The sequence below is a fragment of the Nelusetta ayraudi genome, unplaced genomic scaffold, assembly GCF_046127955.1.
Source record: "Nelusetta ayraudi isolate G7.1 ecotype Tasmania unplaced genomic scaffold, CSIRO-AGI_Nayr_v1 ptg000019l, whole genome shotgun sequence".
Classification (NCBI taxonomy): domain Eukaryota; kingdom Metazoa; phylum Chordata; class Actinopteri; order Tetraodontiformes; family Monacanthidae; genus Nelusetta; species Nelusetta ayraudi.
Genome location: NW_027466069.1, coordinates 1781083 through 1795594, shown reverse-complemented (window position 1 = coordinate 1795594; position 14512 = coordinate 1781083). Strand labels below are relative to the sequence as shown.

The following is a 14512-nucleotide window of genomic DNA, read 5'->3' as shown; positions in this document are numbered from 1 at the left end:
CACGTTAAAACGGACTGACGTCTCAAGGATGAGCATGTGGATGCTGCACAAGTGGGTGTCGCCGTGTGAAAGTGGAGGAAAATCTAAAAATGCTCTCAGGGAAAAGTCCCTTTGGTTTACATATAGAGCCATTTGTTCTGGTCGGTTGTGCTGATGCTATTATAATGTGGAGGTTCTAATATAGAGAACCTCCACTTAATATACAGAACAGTATATATATATACATATATATATATGTACAAATGCCTTTAGTTTGATATGTAACCCAAATGTCGGAATTCTTATCTTTTTAAAAAATAAAAAAACATAAATCCTTTCGCACCTGGTTTGAATTATATTTGATGCCAGTTTGAAAACTCAGACTCTGAGAAAGTCCCTCTGTACATGCATAGATTCGGCACAGTTAAGACTCTGGCTCTGAAATGATACCAAGGCCATTAAAGGGACGATTGAGCGGCTCAGTCGCTGTTGTTCAAAATAAATATTTCCACCATATGGAGGTACAGTGTGGTAACAGCATCATGACTCAACCATCCCAACCGTCGCTGCCATCTGAGCCTTCTCCTTCATGAAATGATTAGTGTGCTTATATAAATAAACGCAGCAGCGGCCATAAAGAAGTTAATCAGAACCTGCGGTACGAGTCCCAACGAATCGAAACCCACAAACGACCGCTCGCGCTCTGCCTCTTGATTCCGCGAGCGAACTGCAGCATCGTGGGACTGGTGAGATCAGCGGCCGCGTCACAAGTTTCACCAAAGTTACATCACACCGTAATCACGACTTTGAGGGGATCCCAGCCGGAGCTCTAGAGCAAAGAAGTGAGGTAGCTGCTCTCTAACCGGACCAGGCCTGTTTTACATCCAAGGACGCGCAAAACAAGCCAGCGCTAATGGCGGTTAGCGGCGGTCTTGGCCACCAGTGGAGACAGCAGAGCCAATTACATCTGAACACAACAGTTGACATTTGCTCAACCGCAGTGCATTCGGGGGGGAAAAGAAAAAGAAACTGTTGCTTTAGAGATTTTGAGGGGTAAAAACAGCTGTTTGTCGCGATGACATTGGCTTCTTTACAAAGAACTGCACATCATCTGTTGAACCTTTCACATGGTTCATGAGTCATTTGGACAACGATCAGTATCGCTAATTGTTGAACTCCGAAATATCTTGGCTTCGTTCCTGTGCTTTTTTTTAAGCCCCTGAATCCCGGCAGTGATCCGAATTAAACGGTCACTGTTTGGAAAGAGCTCAAATGCAGCCTGTCTGCACTGTACACACACATCATCTGCACACACATCAACCAAATCATCTTGAGCTGTTGCTCTGCGCCGTTATCCACTGCTGCAGAAACAAAAGGGGATAGGGGAAGCAACGGGGAAGGCGGTGACTGAGCAAGTCACGATGACTTGTTGATTTACATGCACACCTCCTGTTGTGGGACTGTTGAAACAGTTGACCAGGCCAAGGAACAGCAGTTCAATTTCACAGACTTGTTGGTTTTTGGTTGTTTTTCATTTTTCTCTGCCTCTCTCCTCTTCCTCTTCTTCTCTCCAGTGTCCCAGTAAAATCACCAATCAGCCTGGCAGAGAGTTTGGAAGCACCAAGGACTTCCCGGATTCGGTGCTGCAGTTTGCCCGCAACCACCCGCTGATGTGGCGGCCAGTCTACCCGGCGCTGCGCCAGCCGCTCCTCGTAAAAGCCAACATTCCTTACAAGCTGAAACAAATCGTGGTGGACCGGGTGGAGGCGGAGGACGGGCAGTATGATGTCATGTTTATTGGCACAGGTACGAGTGACTGATTGGCCGATGAATGAGCAGTTGTTTCGCTGCGAACAGATATTTGATGGTGCAGAGAGTTTGCTTTGAAATCTGGACACAAGGTGTTGGGTTTGTCCCCCAGATGTAGGAAAGGTGTTGAAGGTCATCGCCCTGCATACTGGAAACAGTCTGGAGACGGAAGAGGTCACACTGGAAGAATTACAAGTCTTTAAAGTGAGTGTTTATTTTTTAAAATCCTTTCAGGAAGTATCTGGATGATTTAAATGGGTTTTCTTCTCACTGTCAGGTTGGGACTCAAGGCAGGACTCAGACGCAGAGATCTTTGAGAAAGCAGACTTTATTCGATGCACCAATGACCTCTAAATAGAGTGACAAATCAAAGTGCCATGAAAATCTTCTAAGAAATCCTAACCAGCCTCTCAGAAGAGAAAGCTCAAAACTCTCAATAGTCTTAAAAGGAACAGAAAATCACTCCAGGATCAGGAAAAAAGGAATTACGATCTACATTTAAGAAAATAAAGCAAACACAAAACACTCCGACAGGAGGAATAAGGCTAATGACTATCGTTATGAAAACCTCTGGCACGAGACAGGGGAGACAGACTATTTAAGCCCACGGAGGGTAATGGGAAACAGGACAATTGGTAATCAGGGCAGACACACAGGTGACACATGAGGAAGGGCAAGTGCTCTGAAACGAGAGGAGAGTTAGTTTCTTTTCAAAATAAAACGGGAAACGACAAAAAAAAAACCCAAGACAAAACAAACCCCACCACGGTGTGACACTCACATCCTTGATTAGAAAGTCACATTGAAGACGCTGCCAGTGTAAATTCTCACCTGTACCTTTCTCATTGCAGGTGCCAACTCCAATTACATCAATGGACATCTCTGTGAAAAGGGTGCGCTTGCACACACAACCCAACACATAATAATAATAACTAAATAACAATAAAAAATAGTAATAACAACATTAACCGAAACCCTTCCTCTCTCCTCATCCTCCCGACTTCAAACAGCAAGCCCTGTATGTGGGCTCTCCGGCAGGTGTGGCCCAGGTGAAGCTGCACCGCTGTGAGACTTACGGGAAAGCCTGCGCTGAGTGCTGCCTGGCCAGAGACCCGTACTGCGCCTGGGACGGCTCACTGTGCGCGCGCTACGTGCCCAACAGCAAGCGCCGCTACCGCAGGCAGGACATCAGGCATGGCAACCCAGTGCTGCAGTGCGTGGACCAGAGTGGTGAGTGGAGCTCAGGGCCGGCACACACCGACAATGCGTGAACTTTCAGTGTCTTTTTTTTGTATCCAGCTTATTTATTTATTTTTTAAAAGAAAAGTTAAATTATTTTCATATTTAGCTCTGAACAACATGTTTGTTTCATTAAATGAGTGTTTTTCTCCAGGCGTTGCGGGAGGGTGGGAGCCCGGGAGTGTTTACGTGAAGTTTGTGAGTCCGTCCCAGCTGTTGGAGCAGATGTTGTACGGTGTTGTTGGTGGTAGGGGGAAAAAACAACCCCACACATTACAATTTACACTGTCCTTCATCATACCAGATTAAAAAGACTCTACCATCCAAAGCAGCTTGAATAGGAGGCTGGAGAGAAGCTTATTAAAGGTGTGAAAGGAATGTTGAAGAGAGGTGAGGTGGGGTGAGGTGAGGTGAGGAGATGACAGACAAGCAAAGGTGTGTCATCAGTGACCCTGTGGTGTAGAAGGCGGAAAGAAAAATGGAGCGGTGTGGGCGATTAATAATGTGTACAGTGAACTCAGAGAAGAAAGGAAGGACAGATTGACTGCGAATTGCAGCTCCCAGAGCCGAGCTGATGAAACCTGCCTCTGGGCCCGAGGAGGAACTTGCCTCTACAAAGTGTCTTCTGTCAAAGTGTCACGCCACGGTTGCTCAAGTCTATCATTATACAATGCTAAAAAAACAAAAAAGAAACTCAAACAAACGTCCTGGCATTAAAAAGTGGAGCTCATCACTTCAACCTCCAGCCTTTCACCTGGTTCGCTGCTGCAGCTGATCTTACTACTTCCTACTAACTCCCCGGTGTCTTTCCTCCCGACAGAAGAGTTTGATGTGCCGGAAGACAAGGTTGTGTTTGCCCCGGAGAACAACAGCACCTTCCTGGAGTGCGTTCCTCGCTCCCCGCAAGCCACCGTCTCCTGGCTCCTACAGCGGGACGATCGCAAGGAGGAGGTAAACAAAAAATAAACCAACGAAATGAACAACAGCCGAGCAGCGCTTGGCTCTGATGTGTCTGCGGCGGGAGCGGAGGGGAAGCTCTGGGCAGCACTTGTCCATCAGCCCTGAAAGTGGGGTGTGTGCGTGAAGTCGACTCGGCATGTGCCCGACACATTTGACAGCCCTTCGCCACCATCTGGTTCCATTTAAGCCGTTATGTATTTCAAAGGGGAAACGACGAGCCGCGCATTCTGCCAGTGAATTGTGCGCGAGCCTCGGCCACATGTCGCTGAAAGTGACACCCGCCGTCTCCCGGTGGCCGCGTCTAAAGTGCCGCCGCTCCCCTTCGAACCGCCGCCAAGGGAAATCGGAAAATGTTTGAGCGTTCCAGAGAAAGTTTCTGGAGCCGCCGCTCGCAGATATCGTCGGCCCTCGCCGCTTCTTCGCAAATTTACATTGGGTCGCCGCTCAGGCAGGAAGGCCCGCCCGTCGTGTTTATGTTGGCAAAGACGGAGCCTGCAGGGCCAGCTGACTTTAAGGTGGTGGTTGGCGAAAGAGGCGGGCAGGAGGGTGAAATGGAAAAGGACGAAGAGCAACGCTGAAAGGATTCCAGTGCACTTTCTCCAAATGTACGGTTCAAGCTGTGAAAACAGCAGCGCGCCGAGCCTCCGTCTGTCCTGGCTTTTCATTCCTGCCCTGCAAAATTGGATTATGTGCTCTCAAACGCCAAGAAGGGCCTGAGTGCTGTTGGTTCAGTTTGGTTACCGAAGCAGGAGACTTTTGCTTCAATCAGCCCAATTACGTTTACGGAGAAATGTTCCCTGTCATCGCATCGAGTAGATGCTGTGGTCTTCTGCTATGCACTGCAGAAGTAGACAACGTGCACTTTTGATACTGACCAGAAGCTGTAATAGTGAGGCCTGGGTCACTTTTGAAAAAAAAAAAAAATCATATAATAAGAGATGCTGAGTTGTTTTTTTTTACTTAGGATTTATAAATTGAGTCATCAGACATTAATGAATGGGCAACTGAACCCCAGTTAATGTTCCAGGGGATCTTGGAGGGAAAACTACTGCCAACCACATGTGATGTTATGATCTTTCACTGTTGCCACAGCAAAGACCAGCAGGTTCTCATGTGAACTTTTAATAGTTCCTGTCACTAGTAACTCTCTCACCACGTTCATACTGTGCACAGATTCACATTTTTTCCCCCCCCATCTAAAACAGTTTCAGCAGGTGCAGCTCAAATTAAACCAAGTACAGACTATAAAAAAAAAGTTATATTGCAAGGAGTTTTTTTTTTTGTGTATTTTCTTTTGTTTATGTTGTTTTTCAGTCACTGAGTTTTTATGAAATGTGAACTAAAGTACAAGCAAAAAGCTGAAACGCGTTGGTCCAGTCATTTTTAATCTGTAGCCATGCCAAACTAACCAATTTTTAATTTTCTATACACAACAGAGTTGCCTTGGATTTTTCAGTTTCTCATCCTGCGCTTCACTTGTGCACTCCCCATTTTTTGTGCAATGATTCAACTCAATCTGTCAGCTGTCTAAAAAAATTTTTTTTTTTTTTTTTGACTCGCTCTCTGTCCCTGCTTCCTCCAGGTGAAGCTGGACGACCGCGTCATGTCCACTGAGCAGGGCCTCCTGTTACGCCGCGTCCTCCGCCAGGACGAAGGCGTGTACACCTGCCGCTCCAGAGAGCACGGCTTCACTCAGACCCTGGCCCGCATCACCCTGGAGGTCCTGCAGGGGGAGACGGTGGACGAGCTGATGACGTCGCGGGAGGGCGGTGGCGGCGCCGCCCCCGCCGACCACTTCAAGGACCGCTCGGGCAGCTACCGGGCCTGGATGCCCTGCAGCACCTACAGCAGGTCCGGCCCGTCCAGCCCCATTGGCCAGTCGCGCACGTGGTTCAAGGATATCATGCAGCTGATCGGGCCGTCCAACCTGCCGCACGTGGAGGAGTACTGCGAGAGGATGTGGTGCAACGACAAGCTGCGGAGGAAGCACAAGAGCATGACGGAGAAATACCGGCAGGCGCAGGAGAACGCCAGGAAGGCCCGCAGCAAGAGCTCCGGAGAGCGGAACCGGACGCCCAGGGATCTCCGCGCACGCATGGGGTGAAGGGAGAGAGGAGAAGAGGAAGGAGGAAGGAGTAAGGAGGAAGGAGAAAGACAATTGAAGGGACAAGGTTTATATTTCAGCACATAGGGGAGCATTTAGCAGGTTTATATCCAGGATTGATTTGTTAAGTGACTCTTGACTCTGGGATCTGGATCACGATGTGTCAGAGTGCCAGCCGACACTTGATTTTGTTTGATTTGGGTGGTGGTGTGTGTGTGTGTGTGAGTGTGTGTGTGTGTGTGTGTGGGAAGGGACGGGCTCCAGGCGCGGCCCATAAATGCTGGTGAAGACTTAAAGAGAAAACAGGACTGAACTGAATCACTGTTGCCGACGTCACAATTCTGAATCAAGGGAAGGTGGAAGATCTTCAGATGTACCCCCCGCCCCCACCCACACGACTAAAACACACATCCCTCCTGTTCCACGATGTCATTTGAAGCCATTCTAAAACTCTACAGACTCTCTGATTTATACAAAAAAAACAAATAACGTGTTCATGGGTCGACTTCAACAGAAGCAAAGTCTTTGAACTCTGGCCAAGCAGGTGAGCGCCACGCTTGAACAAACTATTCATCCTGGAGTCCAAAGTGGTGGCGCACAGGAACAGGCCAAGGTCTTCTCACCCGAGTCAGTGACTGACACCTCCTACAGCACGTGTTCACCGGACTTCACTCTTGGTTGGACAGAAGCACAGAAACTGAAGACACTGAAATCTGGAGGAAACTCACGTCCTCACTTTAGCTGACTGGTAGTTTTCAGATTGATGTATATGCACACACACGCGCACACACGCGCGCGCGCGCACACACACACACACACACACACACACACACACACACACACACACACACACACACACACACACACACGCATGCACATCCTCTCATCTTCTTTTTCAGTGAAGTACTGAAGATTCCACCTTTCTGATACACTGAACACGTAAACTTTCACTGAACCAAAGTCGACAGATGGGCTGAAAAAGGCACATTGCCTTGTTTTTACTGCTGTGGGTTCTACGCGTCATTTAACCTTAAGTAGAAACCCTCCAGGCTGCCACCGGCTCATTAGGGTTGAAGCCCAATCTGCAATTCAGGCAAACAAGCAAACACAGTTTACTGCTGAGTGTCGTCTTCGCTGGTATTTTACATATTGTCCATTACTCCTGGTGGACTAGGGTCTTGATTGTGCGTTTGTAGTTGTGTCATGCTGATGGAGATATTCCTTTAATGACTTCTACAGGTGGACAGTATTCACACTTGCGCCAATTCAATTGGATTTTAGCTTATTTGAGTTGTAATGGTAGGTGCTGATCATCACTATTCTCCACAGGTTAAGACGACAAGCTCGCGTCTGTCTTTTCCTGTGCAACCAGCAGTTGAAAGAGCCTCCAAAATGAACAAAAATACATAACCTCTGTCTGCTGTAGCTTCCCAGTGACAATCAAGGTGACAGTAGAAGGTGTCTGGGTCTTCTCAAGCTTTGTGCATTGCTAACATTGGTTAAGAGGCGGTTCATGGTTAAAACCAAAAAAAGATTAAAAAAAAAAAAAAATGGTATACATATATGTCACTTCAGGTTTGCTGGAAAAAACAACAACACTTGAACAGTTACTAAAAACCAAAAAAAACAAAATGTTTCAATCTTTCAAAGACGACAAAAACAGAGGTTTGTTCTCAGTGAAGTTGTGTTTTCTTCCGACGGGACTTCGGCACTGGGATAACAGACTTAAGTTGGAGGGGAAAAGAACAACAAGTACATACAACTTTTTGAATAAATAATAGACTCCATCTCTGATTGCTCAGTCACACCTTTGTTTCTCTCCAGCTGATGAAAAACAATAGAATGTTTTTTGATCAGAAACACAAAACTCGAACAAACGAGTTGCATCCACAAAGAGTCGCTAAACTCTGGACTCCAAGCTGTTTTCTGTGTTCATGTAGAAACTGTATGTTCAAAGTTTTCAGCATTGTTAATCAAACATACTTATAAAGTATGACCTTCTGATGTACTTATGAAGTATACACAGATTTTTTAGCTGCAAAGGTGGGCGGGGCATTTAAAAGCAGACGGACGCTGAGAAGTTAAAATAAGGTACTTCAAGTCTTGTTATTTCTTTAAAACTTAATTACTAGTAAATTAACCATCTTTCAACTGGAAGTGTTTAGCGAGTGAAATGTTCACCATGTGTAAGGAACGCTAAAGCATTTGCTGTCCTTCGAGGCTGCGTGTTTTCCAGAAACAGACTGTTTTATAACTTTTATATCAGAAAAAAAGGACAACTGTATGTATGGTTTTAATGTTGCCCCAATTTGAATAAGTGCTTAGTCTTCTCTTGGGTCAATGTAGACGGTAGGACAACAAACCAAGTGTGCGCCGTGGTATAACGTTATGTGATTTATTGTAAAGGTTTTCCCCGTTTTTTGTCCGTGTTCAACTCTCCGAGACAAAGTCGTACTAACAGTTTCAAAAGCTCACAAAAATGTGTTTCTCTTGATAGCAGATTTTAAATCACTCGTGGCTTCACGTGCATGTTTGAAGCTCTTGACTGGTGTTCCTGCGTAGCTGTACAAAATGTGTGGTGGTGTTGCCTCATTGCATTTATACTTTTTAGTAACCTCTATAGCTGTTTACCTTGATTCATGGATTTAAGAAAAAAAAAAAAAAAAAAGTTATCTAAAACATGATAGATGTATTGCACTTGTTCTCCCTAAATATTTGACTATAAATTTTGTTTTAAATTGTACTTGTAAGAAAAGACTTACTAACTTTATGTTTTTCTAGAACTCATGTAAAAGTAGGAGTGGGGCCTCTCCTTTGGCCGGACAACACCAGGTGATTTCACTGACTGATTGCTCCTGCTGATTGGAGCTGCACCCATCATTGCGTGCAGAGAAAGAGTCTCTGATTAGCTAAGCTGGTTATTGAATCAATGTTAGATCGGTCTGAAAAAAACCTCATCTGCTGCAGCTTTTCAAATCAAACGTCAGGATTGGAGCTGGGACATCCAGGAACTTGGACTAACAAGTCCAACAAGCAGACAAACTACTCAGACCCAACAGAATTTGTACCAAACAAAATGCTAATAGAACTGAAGAATTTCAGCGTGCCATGATGTGGATCTTCGGGTTGACCATGACTTGACCGTCCACTTCGCCGCCTTGTGTTGTGACACTGTGCTGTTTGTGGGGTCTTTAACAGAACAAAAACATATTTATGTTTTATTTAAGTGTTTTCCCACCATGCATGTAATTGTATTCTATTTAACAACATTAAAACAGATTTTCTTGACAAAGAGAAACCACTGACTCTCGTGTTTCTAGTTAATAATTCTGCAGACATGAGCGAGACACAAGCCCAAAGGAAGCCTCATTTTGAAATAGCCAATAGGAAGCCTTGTTTTACACAAGCCGATAGAAAGCCTTGTTTTGCAAGAGCCAATAACAAGCTTTGTTTTCCACAAGCCAATATTAAGTCTCGTTTTGAAAGTGCCAATAGGAGGTGTAATTTTGAAAAGTTTCACTCTGGAAAACGGGGCTATTTTAAAATCGGCTCACTGCATTGCATTGTTTGAAAAATGCATTTGAAAATTAAAAAGTCAATAATCAGGAAGGTTCCAAAGTTATGGTTGTAAAGATTGGACGATTACAGTTGAGTTAGGTTCAGGGTTGGCTTTAAAAAAAAAAAAAAAAAATCCCAGAAAAAAAGAACGAAATATGTTAGTTAGAGTGATTTGGGTTGACGTTTGAGTTAGGTCTGAGGTTGGGTTTGGAGTTAGGTTTAGGGTTAGTGTTGGGATTGGAACTTGACTTTGGGTTAGTGTTGGGGTCAGAGCAGATCAAAAGGACTGAATTGTGAAAGATTTTTATTCAAGTCCAAATATATCTAACCTTTATTTGTTTGATTCTTTATTTGATTTATTTACTTCTAGCAATTATTGGTCTGATGACGCACCTGCCAGTGAATCAAGGCACCCGCCTGCTGTCGACTGGTCTTGGGTTAGGGTGTTGGCCGATGTTCATTTGAGTCTTCAGCCTAGAAGTTTTGGCACCGGCCAGTAATTTTTGGGAACTGCCATTTGGATGAATTGCTGAAATTGGACAGATTCTACGTACTTCATCTGGCAGCTGCAGTTTCATCAAGATTTATTTTTAAGAGAAGAAAAAAAAAAACACAAGAAAGAAAGAAGAATACTGATTTTTTTATTTTTTTTTGAGTGGGATTTCCGTTTCCAAACATTTTCTTTTTGCTCATCCATCCACCGCAAGTATATGTGAAAAATCCAATGGAGGATAGGAATAATATCAATGTTGGCAACATAATAACAGTGACAGAAAGAGAATTGTGGTCCGTCATGGTGGTCTTAGACTGCTGAGGGTTGTAGGAATGCTACACACAGAGGGAAACGTTTATGGGGGCGGTCACTGTAGAGCTGGTGACTCACCACACGCTCATTTCAACTGTCCTACTAGAGCCGTCTGTTGGGAACACCTTCAGCCACTTATCTGGCTCTTGTCTTACTTCTGTGAAATCGTTACTGCCAAACAGACCCTCTGCAACCCTGTGAAGCCACAAGGTTAGCCACGGAGAGCCGTCTCCAGACACTGCAGTGGTGCTCAAACCACAGGCGACAGCAAATTCTGCTGAGGTTGAATATCTTTCTGAGGAACCAGAAACCATAAAGTTTGTGCCTGTCTCACCGACAGCGTTGGCAAAACAAGTTGTCCACTAGTATGAGGATTTCTGGTTGTTCTAACAAAAACGGAGACTTTGGACTCTGATATTTAAAGTATTTATGGGGTTAAGAGCGACATGGCGCTGTGGCAGCAAAATATTTGCGTCGCGGGTCATGAGATCATCTACAGTCTCCCCTCGTACTGCATATTCAGCTGAGGGAGGTGGAAGACGAGGCCCAGTTGAGTAGACGCACCCTCCACCTCTCCTCACGGAAGCAGGGGTTAAAGTTTGCCACTGAGTGTGAGACGTATGCACACATAGCAGAGGTATTATGAGGAGTTTGAACAGTCATTTTTTTAAAATGTCGTATTCACTTTGTTTCTGCCTGTGTGTCATCGCTGAACATCTCACCTGAAGACACCTAAAGGAAGTTATAGACTCTTGCGGCCGTTGCATTGCAATCCAGTGTGTTATTTTGGTTTGTCAAAGGAATCAGGTCACCTTTCCACCTTCCTCTGGCTGCAGGTTATCATTTGGAAGCTCAGCTGATGATGTTTGGGTCTGTTCCTTGAGTCACTTCCCGTCATTAGAAAAAAATCCCTCTAGGCAACAATAGCGTTTCAAAAAAAACAACTGAGACGATGCCCGATTTGGAAAAGCAGGAGTGTCACGTACGTCAACACACACTTACACGCCTGATGATAATTGAATTGCGCGAGGAAGTCACATCAATTACTCATAAAACGCTTGTTGTTTTCGTCAGACACACTTGAGGTTCCCTTCCTGTTCCTTTCCTGTGTTGGAACAAAGCTGGATTTAGACCTTCACCAGACTGCCTTGATTAAGTCGGAGGTAACGATTTGCCTCTGACCGGCTGTTTGTGTGATAGCTGCAGCAGCTGTGCTGGAGAATGTAGCAGGCACCTCTGAAACAGGTCTCTGGAGACCAAACATCACGTGCCAATGTTACTAACCAAGTCTTTCCCGGGTTATTTTAGCTGGCTTGGCCTCACTTTAAAATGTATGGAGTAGAGGAAATGTGGAAGTATTGAATGAGATAGATATATCATGCACTTTAAAAAGTTGGCAAAAGCTAGACTTGCATTGCCAACCTCCTTCAAAGCATCCAGTCTGACATTAGCCTGAGCTACCTGTCCTGCTGCACACTTTCCGATTCTTGTAGTTCAGTTCAGATTCGAGGAAGTTGTTTCCACATCAGTGATTTAAGACAGTTGGAATTGTGCTGCTGTGTAGTTTTATTTGTTTTGAGGTTTTTGTCTTCCTTTTTTTTTTTCTTCCTTACACCAAAAATGATGTTTTAAGAAAATGAATTAAAAACTAGAAAGACCTTAACTTTACTCTTTTGAGAGACGGTGATGTTTTTGAAGGTTGAGTTTGAAATACTTGTCGGCTGTAGAAAGAAACATGTTGCCAAGAAGTTTGGTTTTGAAGCGTCAGGCTCTGGCATTAGAGGCACCGTCTCGGTCCGAGGTCGGTGTGGGCATGGTTGGTAAGCAGAAGCTCTTTTCTTCCTCTGTGTAAACAGGCACTTGCTGAGGCTAATCACAGTGGTAATTACAATTAATTAGGCTCATCAATCACCAGACCTGTCATCCATTCTGCTGCGTCTCTGTTTGTGTAAGTGTGTGCATGTGTTCGCGCGCGCGAAAATGTTTTGTTTTTTGAGATAATTAAGGAACATTTACTGGAAACATTACTTGCGAATAGCCTCCTGAGATTTGGACTGTTCTAATGAATTTCATCTGAGAATTTCTTATTATTTTCAGCACTAGTTTAATTACAGTTTTGACAAACAGCCAAGTTGTTGTTGTTGTTCTCATGGCTTCGGTCCACAATGTGCTTTGACTGCCACCAAGTGGTTAAAAAAAAAAAATGCTGCATGGTTGTGTTAATGGTTTACGACAAAATCCATCATTGATTAATTCAGTTTTTAGGTAACTGCATATTTTATTGTGTTAATCAAAAAAACAATCTGACATGACATTTCACAAAGATCTCTGGAAGTATTACAGGGCACCACATGAACTTTGGCCAGCGAATCTGGAACTTTCTTGTACAGACTGCAGTGCTCTCTCTCTCTCTCTCTCTCTCTCTCTCTCTCTCTCTCTCTCTCTCTCTCTCTCACACACACACACACACACACACGCGCACACACACACACACACACACACACACAGTCTCTCTCTCTCTCTCACTTATACAGTCATGCGCCTCTGGTGTAGGATCCTTCACATGGGCATCATATGGCATGTGACACAACAGAAGTGTTGGCTGGAGGGTTGTGTGAGCAACCGATGCTCACTGACATCAGGAGCAGGATCCCCGTTGGGAGCCCAAAAACAGACACGATGAGTTCTTTTCAGCGGATGTAAATCTACATTAATAATAAAAATGGGGGGGGGGGGGGGGGGGGGGGGGGGATCCACCACAACATATCAGCTTATCTTTGCACATAAATACATAGGAATAATGATAATATTCAACATTGTGCTTCCTTTCCATCGCTCTTCCCTCGCCGCTGCACCATTGTCAAACGCGGTAGACACAAACGTTGTTCATGCAATTTCAAAAGCGCACAAAAAAATAACTGCTGTCTTGAGGAGAAGGGGAGACTCTGACAAACTTGGCACCACTACCACTGTAAATAATCTCTCGCTTAACAACAGAGAAAAAGAACACGACTAATACATTTAATCCCCACAGAGAGAGCTATCTGGTTCATTTATTTGTCTGAACCTGCTCACAGACAAGGAGCATCTACCCAACATTTCCCCAACCTCATCTTTTTGCTGCGTGTGGTGCGAGTCCCTTTGTGTGGGTGTCAGACAGTTCATTCTAATGAGTTAATACATCTCTAGGAAGAAGGAATATAAATAACAACTATAAGTCCATACATCTAAGAATCCATCAACAGAGCTCATCTGTGCTTCCGCCTTGCTTTCAGGTTGTGTGAATTAAAAAAAAAAAAAAAATACAAATAAAATAAACACACCAAAAAGCCAACGATCAGTTTTGTTTTGTTTGTTTAAAGAAAACTAGCAAGAACAACAGGGGCAGCAACACGACATCACACCAGACACTCGTGAAATTCCATGAATCTAAACGTGTTTTCATCGTTCAAGGCCTGTTGCGGCTAAGGGTCGAGCTGTTCGGCGAGCTTGTACACACACAAAGACACTAGGGGGCAGGCAAGACACACCATGTTAGCACGAACGAGGAACGGGTTTCTTTACAGATAATGCTAATAATTATATGCAGAGAGATGGCGAGGAGGAAGACCTCGTCACACTAATGGAAGAGATGACGCCGTGAAGCAGCATAATTCGACTGTGTAGTTCTGAAGGCGGCACTGGGAAAACTACACGGAGAACCCAGCAGTGTGTTAAAGTCAGAGTGGGAAGATTTCAGTGGAAGAGCTAAAGTGTGGCGAGAGGAGAACTGCTTGGCGCGCATTTGTGCTGCGAGGAAGAACGAGTCTCCTGTGGCATTTGCATGTTTGTGTTTTATGCGAAACTGTTAGCGAGAGAGCGCAAAGGAAGTACCGTTTGGAGAGAGAAAAAAAAACAAAAACAATCAGAAAAGTCATAAATATCATGCTAATATATTACTGTACTGTAGCCCAGAACCACAGGTTGTCCACTAAGAGCTCTCCTCCTTTTTCTCAACTCCAAACCAAACCACCTTGTGTTGAACTTTAACTTTTTTTTTTTTCTTCTTCTTCTTCTTC

The 14512-nt window shown here is 44.6% G+C and overlaps 1 protein-coding gene across 2 annotated transcripts in view; it reads left to right on the top strand.

Moving 5' to 3' along the window:
• Positions 1-9396, top strand: part of sema3bl (sema domain, immunoglobulin domain (Ig), short basic domain, secreted, (semaphorin) 3bl) — a 46105-nt gene extending 36709 nt beyond the window's left edge. The window contains exons 11-16 of one of the 2 annotated variants that reach the window (XM_076026182.1): positions 1554-1785; positions 1901-1992; positions 2640-2681; positions 2799-3018; positions 3848-3978; positions 5570-9396. In XM_076026182.1, coding sequence (XP_075882297.1) covers positions 1554-1785; positions 1901-1992; positions 2640-2681; positions 2799-3018; positions 3848-3978; positions 5570-6091 — 1239 coding nt within the window. In that variant the 3' untranslated portion in view covers positions 6092-9396. The remainder of the gene's footprint in view (positions 1-1553; positions 1786-1900; positions 1993-2639; positions 2682-2798; positions 3019-3847; positions 3979-5569) is intronic. The other variant, XM_076026181.1, reaches the window with a different exon arrangement.
• The last annotated feature ends 5116 nt before the right edge of the window (positions 9397-14512 follow it).